Source organism: Rhipicephalus microplus, chromosome X (genome assembly GCF_043290135.1).
Source record: "Rhipicephalus microplus isolate Deutch F79 chromosome X, USDA_Rmic, whole genome shotgun sequence".
NCBI lineage: Eukaryota > Metazoa > Arthropoda > Arachnida > Ixodida > Ixodidae > Rhipicephalus > Rhipicephalus microplus.
In genome coordinates this window covers 341,628,713-341,650,887 of record NC_134710.1, presented here as the reverse complement: position 1 = coordinate 341,650,887, position 22,175 = coordinate 341,628,713, and the positions used below count along the sequence as shown (strand labels likewise).

The 22,175-nt window shown below is 45.0% G+C and overlaps 1 protein-coding gene across 1 annotated transcript in view; it reads right to left on the bottom strand.

The window, feature by feature from the left end:
• Nucleotides 1-20,068, bottom strand: part of SLO2 (slowpoke 2) — a 630,174-nt gene extending 610,106 nt beyond the window's left edge. Inside the window, exon 1 of the mRNA XM_075879797.1 lies at nucleotides 19,879-20,068. Within this exon, the coding sequence (XP_075735912.1) occupies nucleotides 19,879-19,979 (101 nt within the window). The 5' untranslated portion in view covers nucleotides 19,980-20,068. The remainder of the gene's footprint in view (nucleotides 1-19,878) is intronic.
• Between the last annotated feature and the right edge of the window lie 2,107 nt (nucleotides 20,069-22,175).

The following is a 22,175-nucleotide window of genomic DNA, read 5'->3' as shown; positions in this document are numbered from 1 at the left end:
CCAGCACCACCTTGGAGGTCAAAATGTTATACTTGTTACACACTACAACGGCTACAAGGGACGAACGGATGCCGCTATAAGAAGCTTAGCCCCTAAAAATTGCAGACATTTAAAATAAAAGAAAAGAGAGAGGGGCAGAGAGAGACTGATGGCCGGCAGAAAGACATATAAGAGGTTTTATACAGCAATGAACAATGAACGCGGTATGTAGCCACTCTATAGGCATTTTTTGTGTAACTTCTTGAGGTTTTGGTTTGTTTAAATAAAGCTTCTTGCCGCATCAGCGACTAATGCAGTCCGGCTAGTAAAGAGACCAAAAAGTAATCATAAGGCGAGCGTACATGTTCTCAAGGTATACAGGTAAGTACTAAAATAATATATCTAATAAACATTATGTCGGCTTACGCCAATGACCTGAAGTACCGTGCTGAATACCGCACAACAGTCCAAACTTCTTGGATTTTCCCTTTCTTCCTTTTATTACAGAGGAGCAGTTATCAATCTGGTGTCACTCGCTTTTTTCACACTGTGTCACAAGGGTTGTATAAGTTTTAGAGGTAATCGAAATTATATATAATAATGAATCATTTATACACTAGCCATTCTTCAACTGGGCATGTCATCACATCTTGCTGGCGGCACTGACAATACCTCTTTTTAGTGGTTGATGAATTTATACCTTCAAGAAGAACAAAGATATGGAAGATGCGAAAAAAAAAAGATGAGCTACAACTTGACTAGCCTCGTCCTCTCAGAAATGCACTTTTGCGAATCCGTGAACGAAAGTCTATCGCTTTTTCTTTATTCTGACAAATTTCAGCACAAGAAACCTAAAAAGGCTAACATAGATGAGCACTTGTTTCTGTCTTTTTTGTGTGATTTTTGCGTTTTTCACACTGTACTTTGTCGTAATTGTGTACCAACGAGCCTATCTCACCTCTTTAATCCCCCTTTCGCACTAATTCATAGCACCACAAGCAAGTCGGTATAAAATTGAGGCCCGCCTTCATGCTTTTGCATTAGAACAACGTTGTGGTTTACCTCAGTGGATCGATGGGGCGAAGCCCTATACGCAGGTAGCAGGGTCTAAAGGTGCGCTCGAACTGCGTGCTGTGTTGTCACTACGAGCACTTGCGACAGGCTGGCGCGACGCAGTACATATGGCAATTACACAGTATCGCAGAAGCAAAAGCGTCCTGACAGCTATTAGGCGTTTTACAACACTGGCGTGATGAAGGACGCCCTTAGTGACGTTGCGGGCACTGCATCTTAATGATGCGCGATATTGAGACCAACGGGAAAACAAGTTGGCGTTAGTCAGTTACCCAGCGAAACGATGATGATGATAAAATAACTTTATTTAGGTCGAGACAACGCGTAGGCGAGAGCCCGCGCCACCCTGTGAAAACGGTTAATTTTAATGTCCCATCCGCTTAGGCGCACACAGCAAACGGCTCAGCAGCAACGCTAGCCCGCATGTGCTATACGTTTCTACACAATGGTCTTGCCAGCAGCAGTTTAAGCCGCAACGCCGGTCTGGCTTCACCATCGATACGAGGGTTGAAGGGACACGCCAGCTTCATTTCACCGTTATTGCAGCCAAACCCTATTCCCCGAGTATATACGTTAACTACTGATATCCAAACTGCTATTTAATCTATATCACGTGCTATATGTATGCTAGCTAGCGCCAATAGATTGATCGATATCGACAATCGTCTCTTCTACGCTAACTAATAATTTCCACTTAGTTTCAGTGAGCTTATACGAAACAGTTGTTAATTGCTCCAGAACGTTTGCCAAATGTGTGGTAAGTTATGTCAATAGTGCAATTTGAAGCATCATATATATATATATATATATATATATATATATATATATAATATATATGTATATATATATATATATATATATATGTGTGTGTGTGTGTGTGTGTGTGTGATTTCGTTTGTCCCGTGTGTCATTATGGCCGAGTAGTGCTAATTTAGTGGGGTCGCGACTACTAATCCAGCTCTTGAAAGTGATCGCTAACTTCGATAATATTTCAAGACTACAGCCAAATATAACTGAAATTCTGCTAGATATTTTATAGAGCTATGTTTATTTTTACCTTTCGCCTTCCCCAGTACACTCAGCTTATAGAAGGAGGTGCTGATGTGAGCCAGATCGTTACCATTGATCTCGATCGTGACATACGGATCAAGGAACATAAATTGTTGTTGGCAGCCACCATATAGAAGCATTCAATGCACACTGGAGCGAATGAAGGTCGGGCCCAATCATGTTCGAAATTGGCCATATAGCACCGGCAAAAACGTCCATGTGCCAGCGCAGCGAACGTCGTTCACCGCCCGACAGCGCGTTAGCAGTAAACGCAACGGCACGAAAGGGTCGAAAACCCCGCATAATTACCTTCGAATTAATAAATATCTACTTTTATCTTGATAACGTTTGAACAGCGCCAACGTACTTGGGGCGATTTCATTATTTCTAGCTTCGTCTCACCAGCCTCGACAAGCCACCTTCGTCCTTCAGACACAAGCATCTCCCTCAGAGCTTTCCGACGACAACGCCAAGTGGAGATCATATGTCAATGCTGCTACTTGGTAAGTAAGACAAGTGCCACGTCATTTAAACTCAATAATCACGTAACATCTGCATGTTTTCCCACTAAATTATTTCATTAGTTTCATTATTAGGTGCTGGAAATAATCAATTGAGTATATGGACTGTTGCAGGCATACCGGGTACCCAGATCTGCTGCTCTACAGACTTTAGAGCGAGCGGATGCCCAATGAGCATTCAATTAATTATGTGGAGGGAAGCTGGTGTTTGTAGGTTCTGTGTTTGTAAATCTAAAACGATGATCATTTATTGACTTAAGTATAACACACACACACACACACACGCGCGCGCGCACACGGACACGCACACGCGCGCGCGCGCGCGCGAAAATGAATTGACACAACTTCAGAATTATCTCCGTTCAAAATTCATGTTGCGAAAGCGAAATTTGGCTTAGTGGAGGACACAAATCTGTCCATAATGGGTATTATTCGCTGTTGGCAGGCAGGGCCATTGTGATAATAATAGGCTGAACGGGTATAGCTCTTACGGCATCGGTACATACAAACTGTCCTATATAGTGAGAAGATTACGTGAAGAGACGACCAGATTCATCTGTGTAACTATGCCAATTAAGTTGCAGTTGTTTCTGTTATGGGACGCGGTACCGCAATAATTCTCTGTTATATGTAAACACACCGGTACACTAATGCCTGGCAGCCTTTTTTTCCTTTTTCCGCTTCTTACACGACGCAACCCACTCTTCCCCTCACCCCTAATGTGAGGAAGCAATTCACGTGACGTATCCGTTCAGCCCCATTTTTCCTCTCCCATATCCACCTCTTCTTTCTGTCGTATTTGAGCGTATTGTGGCATACGTGCCATGACGTCGTCGAAGACCGATTTTCCAGCATGATGCCCCGTAATTACGTCCTCAATTTGACACTCAGTGCCAGCTAGCATCGACGCGGCACCATGGGTATCGACTGTCTATTCGCCGTATGACGGAACGTAAGGTGCATTGTCTGATCGTGAGTTCTAGTTACCACTTCACTGTGTAGCACGGGCAGATAATTATAAGGGTCAGGTCAACTCATTGGGTAAAGAATAGCTTGTTGTTGATGCAGTTTTTTTTTTTTGCCTCGCACACCTTTACATTCATCTACTGCTATGAAACAAAATGACCAGAAATGGTATAAAAATGAATGTTGAAGCTGCTTCGATGGAGCCCCATTATCGAAGTGCTGTACTACAAAATATTTGTTGTATTAATAGTGTTAATTTGAAGCCTACATTTTCCTGTTTTGTTTTAGGTTGATATACTGTCGCATGACAAACATACGCCTATAAGAAGCAGTTGCGTACCGATTGAGAAAACACTGAGACAAAGTACAAAAAGATATAAACGCCCTAATGCAATGCTGGATGTATACAAGAGTATAGCCCACGACAACTACTAAAGAAATACAGGTAGGAGAACACCGTATTTTAAAATATACAGCTGTTATATTTGTACACTTGCGCTGAAGCCAAATACGTACGACATGGGCGTGCAAGGTGTGGCTTCAGCAAACTGATTGTTAAGGTATATCGAATGCTACGTGGATATTTAGTGGGAGTGAGCGACGAGCCTTCACGTGGCGAAATATATATATATATATATATATATATATATATATATATATATATATATATATATATATATATATATATATAATATATATATATCGCATGACACCAAACCTGTTATTATTCTAGCTTCTGAAAGGGTACATATACCTTATATTCAAATAGGCAATTTTATTGCAGCTACCACTTATGCAGTTTTAAACATGATGATCCGACACACAAGTTTAAAGCCTTACTAGAAACAAAGCGTACAGGGGGGGAAAAGGCAAAATCGCAGTAGCAGTGCAAAGCCTGTTGGAACTGTGAAGTCGGCCGGCCTTCTTTTTTTTTTCCTTCATTTTTGACTTTCCTTCTTTATCTCTTTATTATTTTTCTTTTTTCTGTCTATTTTACTGCCAATTTTATCTGTCTTCATTGTCATTTATTTCGTGTTTTGGCAATATGTACTTCTTTCTCTTTTCCGTTGTTTCTAACTTTATTTTTCTTTTCTTCTTGTCTTTTTGTATTTCTCACGTCCTCCGACGGTACTTTCCGATCATGTCGCCAACCAGGGAAAACCAGGACGCCGCAACCCCACGTAAAGACGGCCTGGCGACGCCACATGGAAGCACTGGAGCAAATCGATGTAGCCGTGACCCAACGCCACGGCCGAACCAAAATGCACGACGATGAACTAGCGACTTGGACGCAATGTTTGACAGTCACAACGTCACCGCTCTCGTCGACACTGGGGCCGACTATTCTCTCGTCAGTGGGCCTTTTGTCACAGAGGCAAAGAAAGTAAACACTGTTTGGCAAGGCCTTGAAATCCGGACCTCGGAGAGTCATGTAATAACTCCGGCTAGTGTTTGCACAGAGAGAATCACCATCAATAACCGGACTTATCACGCCAGCTTTCTAATTGTGCAGCAATGCTCTAGGAATGTGCTACTTGGAATAAACTTCTTAAGTCAACACGGCGCCGTTATCGACCTAAGGTCAGAAACAATAACGCTATCCACAGAAAAAGCACTGCCACCGCGCACGCCGTCAGGGAGACCTGCTTTGAATGTGCTGGAAGAGCAAGTCACCATTCCTTCTCGCTCTAACGTCAGCATTTCCATCAGCACTCAAGAATCAGCAGACATGCAAGGCATCGTTGAAGGTGGCCAACACCTGTTAATCAACCGCGCAATTTGTGACGCCAGAGGAATAGCCGAGCTGCGGGGAGGTAACGCAAAATTGATGCTTACGAACTTCAGCAAAGAGTACAAGCGCGTGAGCTAAGGTACGACGGTTGCTTACATCGAATAAATACTGAAAGCCAGCAACGTTTCCACCGTCATTAATTCTGCCGAATGCACTACAACGACTCAAGTGCTTCAACCAGCTTTCGACGTTAATCCGAGCCTTGCGACGTATGAATAAGAAGAGCTCAAAAACTTGCTCCTGAAATACAAGAACTGCTTTTCGTCATCGTCTAGAATTCGACACACTCCCGTCGCAAAACATCGAATCGTAACAGAAGAAAGTACCGGGTGACTCCGTACAGAGTGTCGACGCGAGAACGCGAGGCCATAAAGTAACAAATCGACGAAATGCTACGCGACGACATCATTCAGTTTTCAAAGAGTCCACAGGCGTCACCGGTGGTGTCGGTGAAGAAGAAGAACGGACCTCTGCGCTTCTGCGTCGACTATCGCCGCCTGAACAAAATCACGAAGGATGTGTACCCGCTCCGAAGGATAGACGACGCCATAGATCGCCTTCACAATGCGAGGTACTTTTCTTCGATGGACCTCAAGACAGGCTATTGGCAAATCGAAGTCGACGAGAAAGACCGAGAAAAGACTGCCTTTATAACGCCGCACGGCCTGTTCGAGTTCAAGGTGATGCCCTTTGGTCTCTGCTCGGCAGCTGCGACTTTCCAACGAGTCAAGGATATGGTCCTGGCTGTTTTGAAGTGGCAGACTTGCCTTGTTTACTTGGATGACGTCGCTGTGTTTTCGTCGAGCTTCGACGAACAACTTCAGTGCCTCGAATCCGTACTTCAAGCAATAAAGAGCTCTGAACCTACACTAAAACCAGAAAAATGCCTCTTCGCGTACAAGGAGCTCCTGTTTTTGGGTCACGTTATTAGCAAGACTGGGGTGCGCCTAAACCTACAGAAAACAGCTACCATCGCTGCCTTCCCGCCAACAGCTACCATCGCTGCCTTCCCGCCTTCCCGATTTTTTCGGCTTGTGCGCCTATTACAGACGCTTTCTCAAAGACTTTTCACAGATCACCAAGCCATACAAGAGAAATACGACTGCCCACGCCTTGCCGCCGACGTCGCTAATTACGTGAGGACATGCTGGGACTGCCAGCGACAAAAGACACCGCCAAAAAGGCCAGCCGGACTTCTGCAGCCCATCGAACCACCTCGCCGTCTGTTCCAGCAAATCGGTAGTGACTTGGGCTGTTCCCAACATCGGCTGTGGGAAACAAATGGATCGTCGTAGGTACCGACTACCTTACCCGCTACGCCAAGACAAAAGCCCAGCCAAAAAGTAGTGCATCTGAGGTAGCCCAATTCTTCGTCAAATACATCGGCCTGCGTCACGCGCCTCGGAGGTCTTCATCACCGAAAGAGGTACGGCATTTACTGCTGAGCTAACCCAAGCGATTTTTGCATACAGCCAGACAAGTCACCGCCGTACAACAGCCTACGACCCACAGACCAATGGTCTCACCGAGCGCCTCAACAAGACCATCGCTACCTGCTGGCCTTGTACGTTGACATCGAACACAAGACGTGGGATGTCATTCTTTCGTACGTAACCTTAGCATACAACATCGTCGTACAAGAAACGACGCAGATGACGCCGTACAAGCTGGTTTACGGAAGGAACCCGAAAACGACGCTCGACGCCATGCTGCCCAACGTCGCTGATAAAGAAAACCTCGACATTACCGTCTACCTCCAGCGCGCGGAAGAAGCTCGTCAGCTCGCTCGCCTGCGCATCGAGAATCAGCAGGTGGCCGACAACCGCCGTTACAATCTTCGACGAAGCTCCGTGGAGTACCAGACCGTGTCTGGCTATGGACATCGATACGCCGACGTGGACTCGGTGAAAAACTTCTACGACGGTACTTCGGACTGTACAGAGTAGTTCAACGTCTCGGTCCACTCGACTACGAGGTTGTTCCTGACGGCATTATGAACTCTCAACGGCGCCGTGCTCGACCTGAAGTCTTCCATGTCGTACGCCACAAGCCATTTCATGCGTGAACCTCAGGACTGTATTTTGTTGTTACTGTTCTTTATTGCTTGTATTTACTGTTTTATTACTGTACCTTCGTCTTTTGTTAATGCGTCGGGACAATGCCTTTTCCAGAGGGGGCAATACAACGTTCCTTTCCTCAAGTTTTGTTATCATCCCGGTACACTACTTTCAGCGCAAACCGCGTCTATACAATGTTCGAAAAGCCCCAAGGCTGTAGTAGATCGTCTTGTGTAGGTTACGCCAACCTCGTGAACGTTACTGATTATTCCGCAACCTACGTAGCCGATAACAATAACGCTATAACATTAGATGGCAAGTCCAATAAATGCCGACGCGCTTCGCCGCTTGTCACTTATTCGACGGCCGACGCTCTGGTCGCTGCTATCAGTGCCAGCGTCTTGCTGTAATCTGACTTTTCTTTTACATGGCCACAAGTTAGGCCCAAATAAACAGTTTATTATCCGACCTGCAGTCTGCTCCATTCATTCACGTCACGACCCCGTGACAGTATATACATAGCAAGATATCAATGCTACAATCTTTAAGCGCACGAAGAAGCATTTCAGTAGGTTATAGGTTCCGTAGGCTGAACACAACGCGAATCTAACGAATCTAATTGGCTGCGTAGCGTTTATTTTGCAGCTTCAAATAAGAAAACGCAAACGCTTATATGATTTTCTTCCGTTTTTGACAAAAAGTTTTAAGAAGATCTTCACTTTGACATATAATGCATTCTACATCGATGACGAGGCTTATTTGTAGCGCACGCCGGCTATAAGATACGCTGTTCGTAAGCAGAACAAGCGAGTCGGGAAAGATGAACCTGCATTAAGGTATTGCTGTCTACATTCACGTCTTCTTTATTATTTATTCGTAATGTGGAGATTTTAGCTAACTAAAAGCGGATTACAGCAGCAATATCTGTGATATTCAAATACGCTTTGTGCGTTGCAAAACTTTGGACGCACCTGGCTGATTAAAAAAAAGAAGTTATTTAAGTGATTTGGGTTATTACTACTTCGTTATCCGGCGAGAGCCGATAGGGCTCATTTAAGCGTAGTGCGTGCTGAAAGTTTCTTTTTTTACGATAATGATCATGAATAATCTAGTCAAGCACACGCGAGCTGCCCTGAACCTTGAGTGTTCCGCCCAATACGCTTGAATGTTATGAGCGTCCCAAAGGCATTAAAATGACAACCCCTCGTCAACGTAAGCTGAGAAACAAAGCTCGTTAAAAATTGCAGTCGATCAAGGCCACTGCTCTGCATTTTGGCTAGTTACACAACACGTCTCGGTGAGGCGGCCGGGACAAACCTTCGTGTACTTGGAAATAGAAAACGTCGCGAATAGCTTCCAAATGATGCATATTTCACAGCGATGCGCTTCTGGTGACCGCAATAACGTGTTGTTCCTTTTACATTGCCCGGACATTTGGTATCGGCAGCATTCGACTATGTAAACTTCTTATGAATATATATATAGGAAGAAATAACAGAAGATTGTACATTAACCTTTGCGTGTTTGCTTTGTGCACCCTTTGTCACTCCAACTTTTTCGCCAAATGCGTCCCCGTAGGATCACTTTTTAGTGTTGATTTAAATTCTCCAGATGCATCTATTGAAAAAACTGTATTTTCTTTTATGGTAACCATAAAGTGACAAAAATTATTTGGGGTGTTACACAGACATGGTTCATTCGTGAGTAACCGCATGATAAATTCTGGAAACAGCTTATTTGACTGTTAAAAAAATATGTGTCACAATGAACGTTAGTGTAGTTCACGGACATACAAAAAAAATTACATCTCCCGCACAAGAGGAACTTGAGGTTATGCGAAGCTGCACGGGGGGTGCACACCACCCGAGAGGGGGCCGACGAACATTCGCTAGAAACAACGGACGGACTCTGTTTCACGCAAACATGGGGCGCATTTCTACGGGGAGCGTAGGAGAGGAGAGAGAGGGGCAGGGAGAGACGCATGCGCGGTGGAGGTGCGGAGGTGGCACTGCTGAGGAGGCGTTTCGTTGCCTTCGCCGGCAAAGAGGGAGGGGAAGCGCGTCCATGTGCTGTAAGGGTCGATCGTCACGCCACGCACCGGATTGAAGTCGACCCTAAGACGCGTCGCATCAAAAAGAAGTGCCCGATGTGGCGTCAACTGGAAACATAGAAGAAGGGAAGCCACCTTTGATTAAGTCAGTATCGTCTCACTGCGCACGCTTTCGAGATGTCGCTAACTCATCAAAATTTTGAGCCATAACTCGCAACTCATCGTTTGACAAGCTGCATTCAGTGAATCAGGTTTCAATTCGGCAGCCTAGCGACGGTTCGGAGAAATCAACGCTTGACTCGCTAGCGGCACAACAACTGGTAGGCACTTCTACAAACGGTTTCAAAATTCCAAGCGCTGTACCCCAGAAAAATTCCGGTCACCTCATTTACCAGCTCCTAACGTCGAAAGTGAAAGAACGTTGTCAAGCTCACTTTAAATGTAAGAAATGTATCTTTTTAGCTTTTCAGATAAAAGAAACGTGCGTAAAGTTTCAGAAAGTCTCTTACAATTTTTATGTAGCTCAATAGAACATTTATTTGAATACATTTCGTCAAACATTGGAAAAACAATGTAGAAAATCAGCGGACTATTTTCTAAAGCTTTTCTTGCCGACCGATGCTACCAATGACCATCGGTGGACAAAACCGGATGTCTTCAAGGGGCTGTAGCGCAAACGAGCTGCCGGGCTTATCACACTGAAGAAATATTTGTAGTTGCTAGCATGTTAGGAGAGCAAAATTAAGTCAGAAACCTATAATAATCCTTCGTCTTAACGCCGACGAGACGGAAGCGGATTGTGTAAGTCTCCAAAACAGAAAGTGCTACCACGGCGGCATCATTTTTGATAGCGTCTGCACGCAAATCGCGTGCCGGTGAGCGACGATGAACGAGGGAGTAACAAAGCAGTCGTTTCTCGAGAGACTGAACGTGACAGCCATCAGTTTTTCAGGCGTGATAAGCGGGGACAATCTGGAGGATGGAACCGGAACAAGCCACCGCACGTCCGCGCACGACAGAACGCACAGGCGATAGCCGGTGCTCCACCCCACTGTAGTAACCCCCCCCCCCACACACACATACATACATATATATATATATATATATATATATATATATATATATATATATATATATATATATATATATATATATATATACATATATATATATATATATATATATATATATATATATATATATATTGAGAGAGAGAGAAAATCCCATCATTCCCGCTAAGTGCACATTCTAAGCAATAGAAGTGATCGAAAAAAATCACAGCATATCCACGGAGTGAATGATGATTGGTGGGGCGCAGCGTTCGTCAGTCTGTCTGTCCATTTGTTCTTGCGTCCGCCTATCTGTGTGATCCTTGGTGCATTCGTCCGTTTGTTCATTCGTTCATCTCTTTTTGTGGCCATCCCTCTGCCTGTCTGTCCGTGCGTGTGTCAGTCTGTTCGTCCGTCCATATGTCTAGAGAAAACTCCAAGCACAGATCTCACATCTTTTCATCGTGTATTCATCATATACAAAGTGCCCCCATCCAGCAGACATTGTAAGGACCGCTATTTCGGGTATGTGCCACTGGTGGTTACGTACTATGAGGGACGCACTAGCCACGCCATAAGGACCCCTAAAAGAACACACATGCCATGACGTACGTGTACGTCACTGACCATTTAGTGTTCGTGGGGCACGCACATGTGCGTAGATGGCAGTGAAACAGCTAATGACCGTGACAGTACCAGACTGCTTTTTCTGAAACGATAGGATGCAAAATGTACACGACAGAAAAAACTACTTTGAAATTGTTCATTCGATCACGCCAATTTTTGTGGCTAGTTATAATGTAAAGAACTCACCAATATGAAGTAGCCAAGGTAATATGAAACTCAACCTCTCCACAGCAAAACACACAGAACAGAACATATCTCCACGAAACTTCCTTAAGAAAGCAGATTTTCCTCACATAATACAATTACTTCGCGAGCGCTCACAAAGGATGAACAACACGTCAAATTAAGGCCGCCTTGGATTGCCAGCGCGATCAAACATTCTGTTTGTTCCTGTTATCTTGGCGATCCTGGAGTGACTAATTATCACATGCACCTCTTGTTATGTTCTCTAAAAGCTTCTAATTGTTTCACATTGCTTCTCGCTTCATATTTTAGCAGCAATATCGTAGCGATCTCAAGAAAGCAAAAGTGGGGCGGAGTATATTGACACTGGCTTGCGCAAATATTTATTTTGGACGACCAATGTTCCAAGTAAAAACAATAAGTAAGAAAACGTGAAGGAGCACAAATGAAGTTCTTATAAGAAGACTACAGTCGACGTTAAAGGTACTACATCAGACAAAATCTAAGTACATGTCAAGGAGTTGCAGAGGCAGTGATTAACACTATCACATCAGCCAATTTTAAAGTATTTTGAGTTCTTGTTATGTATTATACGTGCTTTCCTTGCTTTTCTTCATGCTATTCTTATTCGTTTTTTAATTAACAAACGTAAGTCCCGTTGAGTGGACGAACTCTACGGTAGAAACCCCCGGGCTTTGTGCGAACCATCATCGAAGCGCACAAGGATTGAATTTCTTTTTACAATCACAAGCAATATATGAGCCTAGTAAATTATAATGATTCTCTTACCCTACTGCACACCTATTGTTGGGCGCAAAAAAAGCAAAAACTGAACACAATGTGCTCTCACGCACAAAGGAGACTACAACAAGCTGCCTAAGACAAAATGCCATTGTACTTTTATTTTCCTGAAGCAAAAGGTGGCATGCTCGTAACTTGATTTTTAAGGTGACCTAATATAACCTACACGAGCCCAGTACTAGTGCCAGACTAAGTAAACATCTTTATTGGCATAGCTAACCTCGGGGCTTCCTGTATATTTCATTTTTAATACGTTCGTGTGCCCATGACGCATAACCAGAAAAGCCAAGCCCACCGTGGTGGTCTAGCGGCTAAGGTACTCGGTTGCTGACCCGCAGGTCACGGGATCGAGTCCCAGCTGCTGCGGCTGCATTTTCGATGGAGGCAAAAATGCTGTAGGCCCGTGTGCTCAGATTTGGGTGCACGTTGAAGAACCCCAGGTGGTCGAAATTTCCGGAGCCCTCCACTAGAGCGTCTCATAATCAAATGGTGGATTTTAGACGGTTAACTACACATATCAATCAACCAGAAGAGCCAATTAAAAGTGGACGCTGATCGAAGAGAAATCTTCCTCAACCGTCTTTTTAAGCTAAACTCAACAAAGTTTGGTGCCTTTTGTTCCGGGATGACATCATAGAAAGGTACAGTTTCGGAGAGCTAAGCTTGGAGAGCTCGATTGGCCAGTTTGATACCATGGCCACTTTCAGAGAATTACCCTGCTCTTGTTTCTTTCAAAACTTTAGAGACATTAGCAGGATCATACTTTTTTTTTTTACGAAATGAACTGCTTCAGGCATTTCCGTCGCGTGTGCAGTGAATCATTTACCCGCGCACAACAATCAACTGACCCCGCAACGAGATTTCGACACCATTTAGCAACGCTTTCGTAAATAGCAATAGCAGTACTACAGTATAGGTTTCTGATAGATCGAGACAAGAATTATGTACACAGCTGCCAATTTTATTGCTCTCGTACATGGTAATAAGGAGGTGACGGCGATTACTTTGTCATTTCAAAATTCGGATACAAGTTGCAAACGCCCTGTAATGAGGCGCCTAAGTTTTTTCTGACTGTCGCACATTCTTTCATTAGTATGCTAGACATAGTGGTAAAGTGGCACTGATAACGGAACATAAAGGGAAAGTAAAATCAACGAGAACAGTAATGATGGCCTCATTGGTGGCTGCTCTTTTATGATCTAAATATATCGTCAGAGTACTCGGTCTGGAGACAATGTTCCTTGTGGAACTGCGTTTTTTCGCCTATCGTGCTCAGAATGATTTCGCTCGACCTTCTTTTTCAGACGGCGCTGCAACGAAGGAAAGAACGCCTCATACTTGTCGCCAAGACGGCTAAAAGCGAAGTGATATAGTCGAGGATAAATTAAGAGTGAACATCCGCAAATTGTGCACAGAATAATCCAACGTAGACAGCCGAGAGCTTCTATAGAAAGAAAACAAATCTCTACAGCCAGAACATCGCAATCAAGAACATTGACGTTCGCTTGAAATCCCCAGCAAATCAACCTCATCTACGCCAAATCAAGAGGCGCACAAATAACTTTTGTGACGATAGCACTAGAGAGCGCGGCGTTGATGATTGCACTGCGATGCTCCCAGAACTGTGCCCTAAACAAACGGCACCAATAAACAATGTACAGCAGCCTGGGTACAAGACCTATGCCTACAGGAACATTTCTTTCTTTCTTTTTCTTTCTTTCTTTCTTTCTTTTTTTCTTTATTTCTTTCCTTTTCTCTTTCTTTTTTTTTCTTTCTTTCTTTCTTCAATATGACACAATCTCACCGATGTCCATTGTGCAATCTAGGCTGAAAAAGGTACCTGGAATGAAACGCCAAGTAAAGAAAGAACTAACTAAAAAAGAATGGTCTTCACGTAGATCTCGGGATTGCTACAGAATTTCCTACTGCTAAGACAGACGACATTGTTTCGACGATAAGACAACATTTAGTCCAGCTGGAAGTTTTCAACTTGCGACATGGCACGAGGTGATGGTATTCTCAGCTGCGTCAGAGGAGTGGGAAATAAGTAACGTGATTACTATACTGGCCCCGTTGCACCAGTTAGTTTTACTGATTTGTAATAATAATAATAATAATAATAATAATAATAATAATAATATGACGATGACGACGACAATGATGATGATGAAATTAATGATACTTCGTTTCATGCTGCAAACCATATTATTCTTATAAGTTACGCTCTACTGGGGAGTCAAGATTCATTCTGACAACCTGGGGTTCCTTGAACGTGACCTTAAATGTAAGCACGCGGGTGTGCTCGCATTGCAAGGCTATCAAAATTCGGCCGCCATAGCCTGTAATCAAACCCACGTTCTTAAGCTTAGCAACGCGATTTCCTTTGCCTCATTCACTCTCTAGCGCCTCTTTGTACGAACGCTTGTTGAAAAAAAGGCGGAACACAAAACGTTCTTCACGAATAGTTTTATTTTTGCTTTCACGCAAGAACTACAGGAATGTATCCATAAAAATGGACATCACCTTTCCTTTTCCTATAATAACATCTGCAATTCACATGGCTTTTCTAGGGTGCTCAACGTATGATAAAAACTTCACCGAATCACTGTCTTTGCGTCCTACACAATAAACCGTCAAAAGCTACATGTATTTCACGCATGTACACCTGTTGGCAAAAGATTTGGGACAGACGAGCGGCGATTAGAATGAGGTGAAGCTGCATCGCTGCCCCACCCCAATGGTCTAGTGGCTAAGGTACTCGGCTGCTGACCTGCAGGGCGCAGGTTCGAATCCCGGCTGTGGCGGCTGCATTTACGATGGAAGCGGATTGTTGTAGGCCCGCGTGCTCAGATTTGGGTGCACGTTAAAGAACCCCAGGTGGTCAAAATTTCCGGAGCCCTCCGCTACGACGTCTTACATAATCGTATGGTGGTTTGGGGACGTTAAACCCCACATATCAATCAATCTGCATCGCTGTATCATTTTACGTTGAGCGGCTGAAGTGGAGAGCTTGCACTGCGCATGCGCATTCTTTTACAATCACAGCCATGTCTTTTTACTCGATAACAGAGCGCTAGCTGACTAGATGTACCGCTATGCGGTAGGGGTCACTTTCTTTGTTCAATCCGTCGCGCATAAGGTCCTTATAGATGGAAGAAGTTAACAAGGTAGCGTCACTCATTGTTCTCGAGCCGTCCTCTACACTCTCTCGTTTATCCCCCTTTTTCTATGCCATCCGCACCTGCAATTGGTGAATTCATCACACGAGATCTTGAAAAATGGCTATATTATTTTTATGCAGGAGGTTCAAAACGAGTACGCATGCTCATATGGCTCTAGGCAGATTCTGGCTGTGACGAAAGACGAAACCGTAGTCAGGACATAAATTGAATAGGAGGAGCGTTTCTGTTGGCGCCAAGTCGGCCAAGATTGTTTCGCAGTGCTTGTTCCGTGCAATAGCCGAGTTTTTCAACGATGCCGGGTTGCCGTAAAACAACAGAAAACGGTTTCGCCCTCTTCAACTTACCTTGTGCTATCCGAAATAAGCACGCCGTGAAGTGTAGCTGTGTAACAATTCACGCGAACGCTTTCGATCAACTCTGTCGACGTAGTACGTCAACGCGGATCTGCAAAGCGAGTTTATTTGTCGGTTTTTATTGAAACGCCAAGGAGCGCGTCTAATGCGCGTATACGCATGCCACTTGTTACAAATACTTGTGCGTGTGCACGTATACAGAGCAGCTGGAGCGTGTAATCAGCGCACTTTCGGGAACATTTAACGCTTGACCAGGTGACAAGGATGCGGCGTTAAGGAGGTAAAACGCGCTGCTTCGGGGCACCTCACCAGTAGAACTCTCACTTTTCAGGAAGATCCGTGCACCACACCAGAATTGCCTGTCATCACAATTGTCAAAATAGGCACAACAAAAAAAAATCGTCATCGCAGTGCTGCTAGACAAGCATTCGTATCACTCTGGGCACGGTTTTTTCTTGTGTCTATACAAGCCGGCTGTAATCACTCGTCACAACGTCACGCCCTGTGGTCACTGACAGAATCCAGCAAGAAGCGTGTTCACTGTGTCACAGCACGAAGAAAACACATTCGGAGAACTGGACTCGTTATAACTGGACGAACTACGATGTATGAATACGACGCCAAACGCCATTGCTAGTGGTGTAGAATATATAACTGCACAAGGTTGCCAGTTGAGTAAAGCACACCCCGCTTAATCTTGTGTTGTATCGTTTATGTTCATAAAGGTAACCGTTTATTCTACGACTCATTTCGTTCTATTTTGTTTTATTTACATCTATTCACCGTAGAAACTGAACCCAAACACTCGCTTTTTGGTGAAAGTTTTGAACCTTCTAGGAGACGCTCCAGGATCATAGGCGAGGAGGAAAGGAAAAGGTGTCGCTACCTTGGAAACTTGTTTCTTTTAGGGGCCTCCGTCGCGTACTCAGACGGGGGCACACTGGCGTTGAATTGTATACACTGCTTGCTTTCCGTTTATCAGACAGATAACGCACGTAGCAGGCGGACCTTCTCATCTTATGAGGGCGATGGGAAGACAAAATAAAAATCAGCTGAATGCTTTTTCAATTTCGGGGACCTCGTTTGTGTTTCGTGTACCACACAGTGCGTTCTCGCCAAAACAACCCACATAGAAGGCAAGTAATACGCAGAATACAAGTGCTAGAAGCCTGAGTACTGTGTGACGTCAGGGCATGTAAAAGGACACCAAGTGGTCAAAGTTTCTAGAGCCCTTCACTACGACGTCTCTTGTAAACATTTCGTAGTTTCCGAATGTAAAAACCCAAAATTTAATTATAAAAATTGAACTTTAAGTAATTTTGACAAAGAAACCAAACGCTTACTGGCCTACACCCCCAAAATTGGCTTGATTTAGTGTATTAAATGGTTTTTGTTTAGTTCAGTAAACGTTCTGTGCATGTTAAACATGACAAAATTATCAGGAAATAATCGAGGTTATCAAAGAGCACCTCGCAGACCCTTACACGTATTTTTGAACTTCTGAAGCGGGTGCTGTTTCTGTACACATTAGCGGAAAACAACACACACCGGCCAACAGGCTTAGCAATATTGGTCTTGAATCGTTTGACAGGTATAATTGACTTCAGGTAGCATCAATTCAATGGCGACTATTCGTGACCCGAGGCGTATACGACTGCCGGTCAGACCTATTTTGTTCAAGCTTTTTAAATTCCTCTGCACATTTCCCTGTGGCCCAGAAAATACCACCTGAATATCTTGTGCACAAGCTGACTCACTTTGTCCTACCTTCATCTTTGGCTAACATGGTCATTCTGCTTCATTCAACTTGTGGCGTGCACGACATAGCTTAAATGAGGGAGTTGTAGTTTCACCACATTTGGGTAGCAGAAACATTCGAGATCAACCTCTTTTATGCATTATGACCGATATATTTGTCCGTTTGGTAGTGCACGAGATTCTGAAAGTATTTTTACAAATAGTTCCTCAACGTTGACGAATGGCTTCCATACACCTCTGTAAAAACAGGGGATTAATTGGCGTATTTCAGCTTTGATTTTCACATAACTTCGTTTTGTATTCTTTGAAAGCTACCAATTTCTCTTGCCTTCTCGCTTTGATTTTTGAACCTTCAGGATGACTGTTTTTGAGCCCTGTATGCACCATGGTAAGAGTTGCTGTCGTGTGCATGAGGTCGGCTAGTTACCCTTGTTCCTCTAATTTTAGCTCCTATATATTAGTTCCGGAGATTGCACTTTTAAAGTAAAAAGCATACATAAGGTTAATGAGAATGGTGAAAGAGTACAGCTTCGCCCAAGGCTTTTTGGAATCTCAAACAAAGATGTGAAACGAACTCGTGTAGGCACGTCTTGTCCTGTGCATAAGTGCTACGGAAGAACTAAAATAGCTTCGGAAATACTAATTGTCCTAAAACACCCAAATAGAAAGGTTCTCCCTATTGGCTTTCATCGGTCATCCTATATTTGTTGTGCGTTTTCTCGTACCATACCATTTTCACAAACCAGCTTCCTCTAATACTATTTCTTGCCCCGCCGCGGGGGTCTATGGCTAAGATACTCGGCTGCTGACTCGCAGGTCGCGGGGTCGAATTGCGGCTGCGGCGGCTGCATTTTTGATGGAGATGAAATTGCTGTAGACCCGTGTGCTCATATTTGGGTGCAGGTGAAAGAACCCCAGGCGGGCGACATTTCCGGAACCCTCCACCACAGCGTCTCTCATAATCATATGGTGGTTTCGGGACGTTGAACCTCACATGCACTCTATTGCCATTTCTTTATCCTGCTATTCTAGCCTTTCATGGAAGTGTTTCGCTTATATGAGATGCAAGGTAGATGATTCCACTTCTTTTGCATTTTGTTTTTATGCATTGAAGAAAAATAGAAGTCTCCCACTCTGTTGGATGTTCTGGCGCTTCCTCAAGAAGATGATACTGTTTAGTGCAGACCTCGACCAATTCTAGTACGGGTGTCTTGACGAACTCTGCAGGGATGCTGGCTGGCCTTCTTGTTTCACCAGTGGATAGTGACCATCTTAATTCACCTTACAGAACTAGTAGTGTAAGGTCATGCTCTAGGCCTAAGCAGCAAGGCTATTCTTCCTAAGCGTCTTCTTTCTTAAGGGGATTAGTGCAACTGAAATGATCAGTACACCAACAAGTATTTTGATTAGACAAAAAAAACTGATCTATTTCTAGCCCTGAGTCTTCCATGATGCACCACAGAAGAATTCCGGCATTGCGGTGCTTCCAAGTTTCTGTGCTTGGACACGGCATACATTTTCTATCACGAATTAACCACAATGACTGTTCAGGGTTGCAAGTACGGGCGAAAAAGTGTGCGACTCGGAACGCTTCAGCAACGTTCGGTTATGTTTCAGGCAACCCGACGTTCTCAGCTGTCCCCTTCCTGCTTTCGCTCTTATACTCCTTTATGTGCTAGGTGTAAGCTTCTGCTGTGGCGAGCCCTTGGGCGTGTCAGGCGCTTTCAGATAGAAAATAAACTCAACGTTGGAGTAGCGCCAACTTACCTGAAATTACTGACACACTAATAAGTAGAAAGGGAAAACTAGAGCAGGAGCACGTAAAAAGCAGTATAGGTGAAGGTAATTGGGAGATAACACAGAACCCTTGCAGCACGAAAGGACGCATCAGAAACGAGATTGAAAGCCGACTTATCTTGCATGCTTCCTATAGGAACCCATCCTTCTTTTCGTTCTTTTTTTTTGGCAGAAAAAAATCTAAACATTTGTTTCAATTTGAAAAGGGCGCCGAATGCTGGTGGTGTGACGTAAGTGGGGTACAGGTCCCATGCTGTGATGCCTGTCCCCGTAGTTCCACTTTGCCTGCGGGAAAGTCTGCAGATCCTGCTCCAAACCGTGAGTGTGCGGAAACTTGACGCACTCGCAGGTTACACAAGATCACAATGCAGGGCGCAAGCAGACAAAAACCGCCAATAAGGAAGATCCTGTTCCCTCCCACTGCGGACAAAGAAAAACGGGCCTGAAGAGAGAAGCACGAAGCGATGCGTGCAGGTATATTAGGTCGTCTCTATACCTGCACGCAGGCACGCCACAACACGCCTCGTGAACACGTGTGTGTGCGCGCTCACGCAGCCAGCAACAGGCGAGAAACAACGTGCAGAAGTCAAGTGAGCATGCATGCACAGAGACCACACATGCCGGCCTGTGAGAGCTGACCTTGTGCCATCGTCGCCGTAGGCGAAGTCCCCCAGGATGAGGTCCCTGAAGCGGTAGCGTGGAGGAAGCGGCGCCACGCCGCCCGGTGTCTGGGCTGCCATCGTCGACGGCACCGCCGAGCGCGTGGCGGTCGACCGCGCCGGGTGGGGCAACAGAGCGCCGGCGGCAGCGACACCAGCACTGAGACCCAGTGCGGGACACGCGGGCGAAGCCTCGCCAGCGCGCCGCCGCGACTCCACCGCCGCGAGGGAGGAGCCGCGCGCCCGCGAACCGGCCGCCGACGAGGGCACCTGCGGGCCGAACGGGCAACTCAGTTGGGCACACGGTCAGCGCGCGCTTGCTCGACCGGCTCCGTGCCGGTCTCTTCGTGTCACGACAATTATAGGTCAGTGCCATCGCGGCATTGTGGTGACGGCTCTTTCGCAATCTTTGACACGTACTGAGTGCATTAGTGTATAGTACGTAGTGCACTTGCGATCGAAGACGTCGCACACCAAACAAAGACAAAGCAAGAAGTTCACTTGACCCTTTAGAAAAGCGATCTCCTAGGATGAGTCTTTCTTGCTTCCTGATATGCGCCTAAATTACTGAATTGTACCAAGGTGTAAACAACTGGATATCACAGTATTGCAGTCAGACAGGAAACATCCTCAACAACATGTTATACACCGGTGTCACACAGGCTCTTTTCATCGTGATCAGGGCCAATCCTAATCGGTTTTCTCGATCCCACCCGACAATGGTCACTGTTGCACGGTCCAGACTGATGCGGATCCAGCTTGCCGCTAAGGTCAATAAAATCGCGATCTGAGATCCAGATCGCGATGCGCTCATCTCGATCGTCTCTACTGATCAGGCCGGATCATCATTAGAAACGACTGCGTAAGAGCACCTGATCCTGATCGAGCATAGCCCGGATCGGTCCGGATAGTGATCTGAACAGCGCGTATTACATCACTATTGGGTGAATGTTCCGAATATTTACGTTATAGTACACATTAACGCTATATCGACTCTTCTTCTACATAGAACACCGGTAGCCGGTTGAAGGTTCAGCCTTATGAGGGAGAAAGATGAAAACCCGGATATATATGAAAAAAAAAAGGTTCATCTCTCAGTCATGTGCGAATCGGTAGAAAACAAAAATTAAACATTTTTTCACAGAGGTAGCTGCGTGGTTACTGTGTATTGATATGTGAAGAGCTCGTGCGCCGTCTCCTGGTATTTGACAGCTATAGCACCGTTTGACGCGAAGGCACGCGCGTTTAAGCCTGCATCACCATCCCTGACTAACGCCCGTGATCATGGTTTAACGATTGCAGCTTAAAAGCTTAAATTCTTGTCATATATCTGGGCGCAGCATATCGTGAACTTCGCGCAAATATGGCGACAAAAGGCGCATAAAAAAGCCCCACTTCTAGCGAAAGGGTGAAGCAATGAATGCGATATAGCTAATGTCACGCGAAGAGCAAGAAGCAGTTAAAAGCCTGCAATGCACCACTGAACCACAAAATACAAACCAAAAGAAGACACACACGACGAGCATGAACTAACATCTGTCACAGCTCGACAAATAAAGCACGCTGCTCAAACACAAAAAAAGAACGCACTAAACGAACGCACCGGAATACACAGGACGAGCGCGAACAACTGTCGCAGCTGTTACTTCTATATGTTTGAGCAGCCCGCTCCTGTCGCAAACGCTGACGCTGCAGTGAGCGAAGTGACCTTGGTGCGCTCTGAAACTTCCACGCCAACTCTCCGGTGAAAGCTAAAGGTGTACAAACTATCTCCAACCCGATATAAGCGTGAGTGCTGAGTGCTCCATGGAGAGCATGGACGACCACGCCCCGATGGGCAAACACAGGCGCACATGCATCGCAACTAGCAGGGCCAAGTTCGTTAAAGTGTGCCTCTTGGCGCACTTTGCGCCATTTTTCGTGTGATTGCGAGATTACGCTGAAGTGCTTCAGGGTTATGCGTACTGCCAGCGGGAAGTGGTGGATACAGACTTTTATGTAAAATTTCTGCCCTATGTCGGAGGCTTCAACGCCATGTTGGAGGCTAGTGCCCAAGTCACACTGGTGTCGCTGCTATAATTGTTTGCTTGTATCTCCTTTGATAGTAGGCAATCGGGGCATTAAAACGTAACACGAGTGCGTGAAGGCCCGTATACGTCACCGGCGTTTGTGGTTGTTGCGTTGACAATTACTATACACTTGTAAACTGGCTCAAAACGAGGAGGTACATATTTGTCATCCAGTCGCATGTCGCTGAAAGTGCAGGGAGCTTTATTC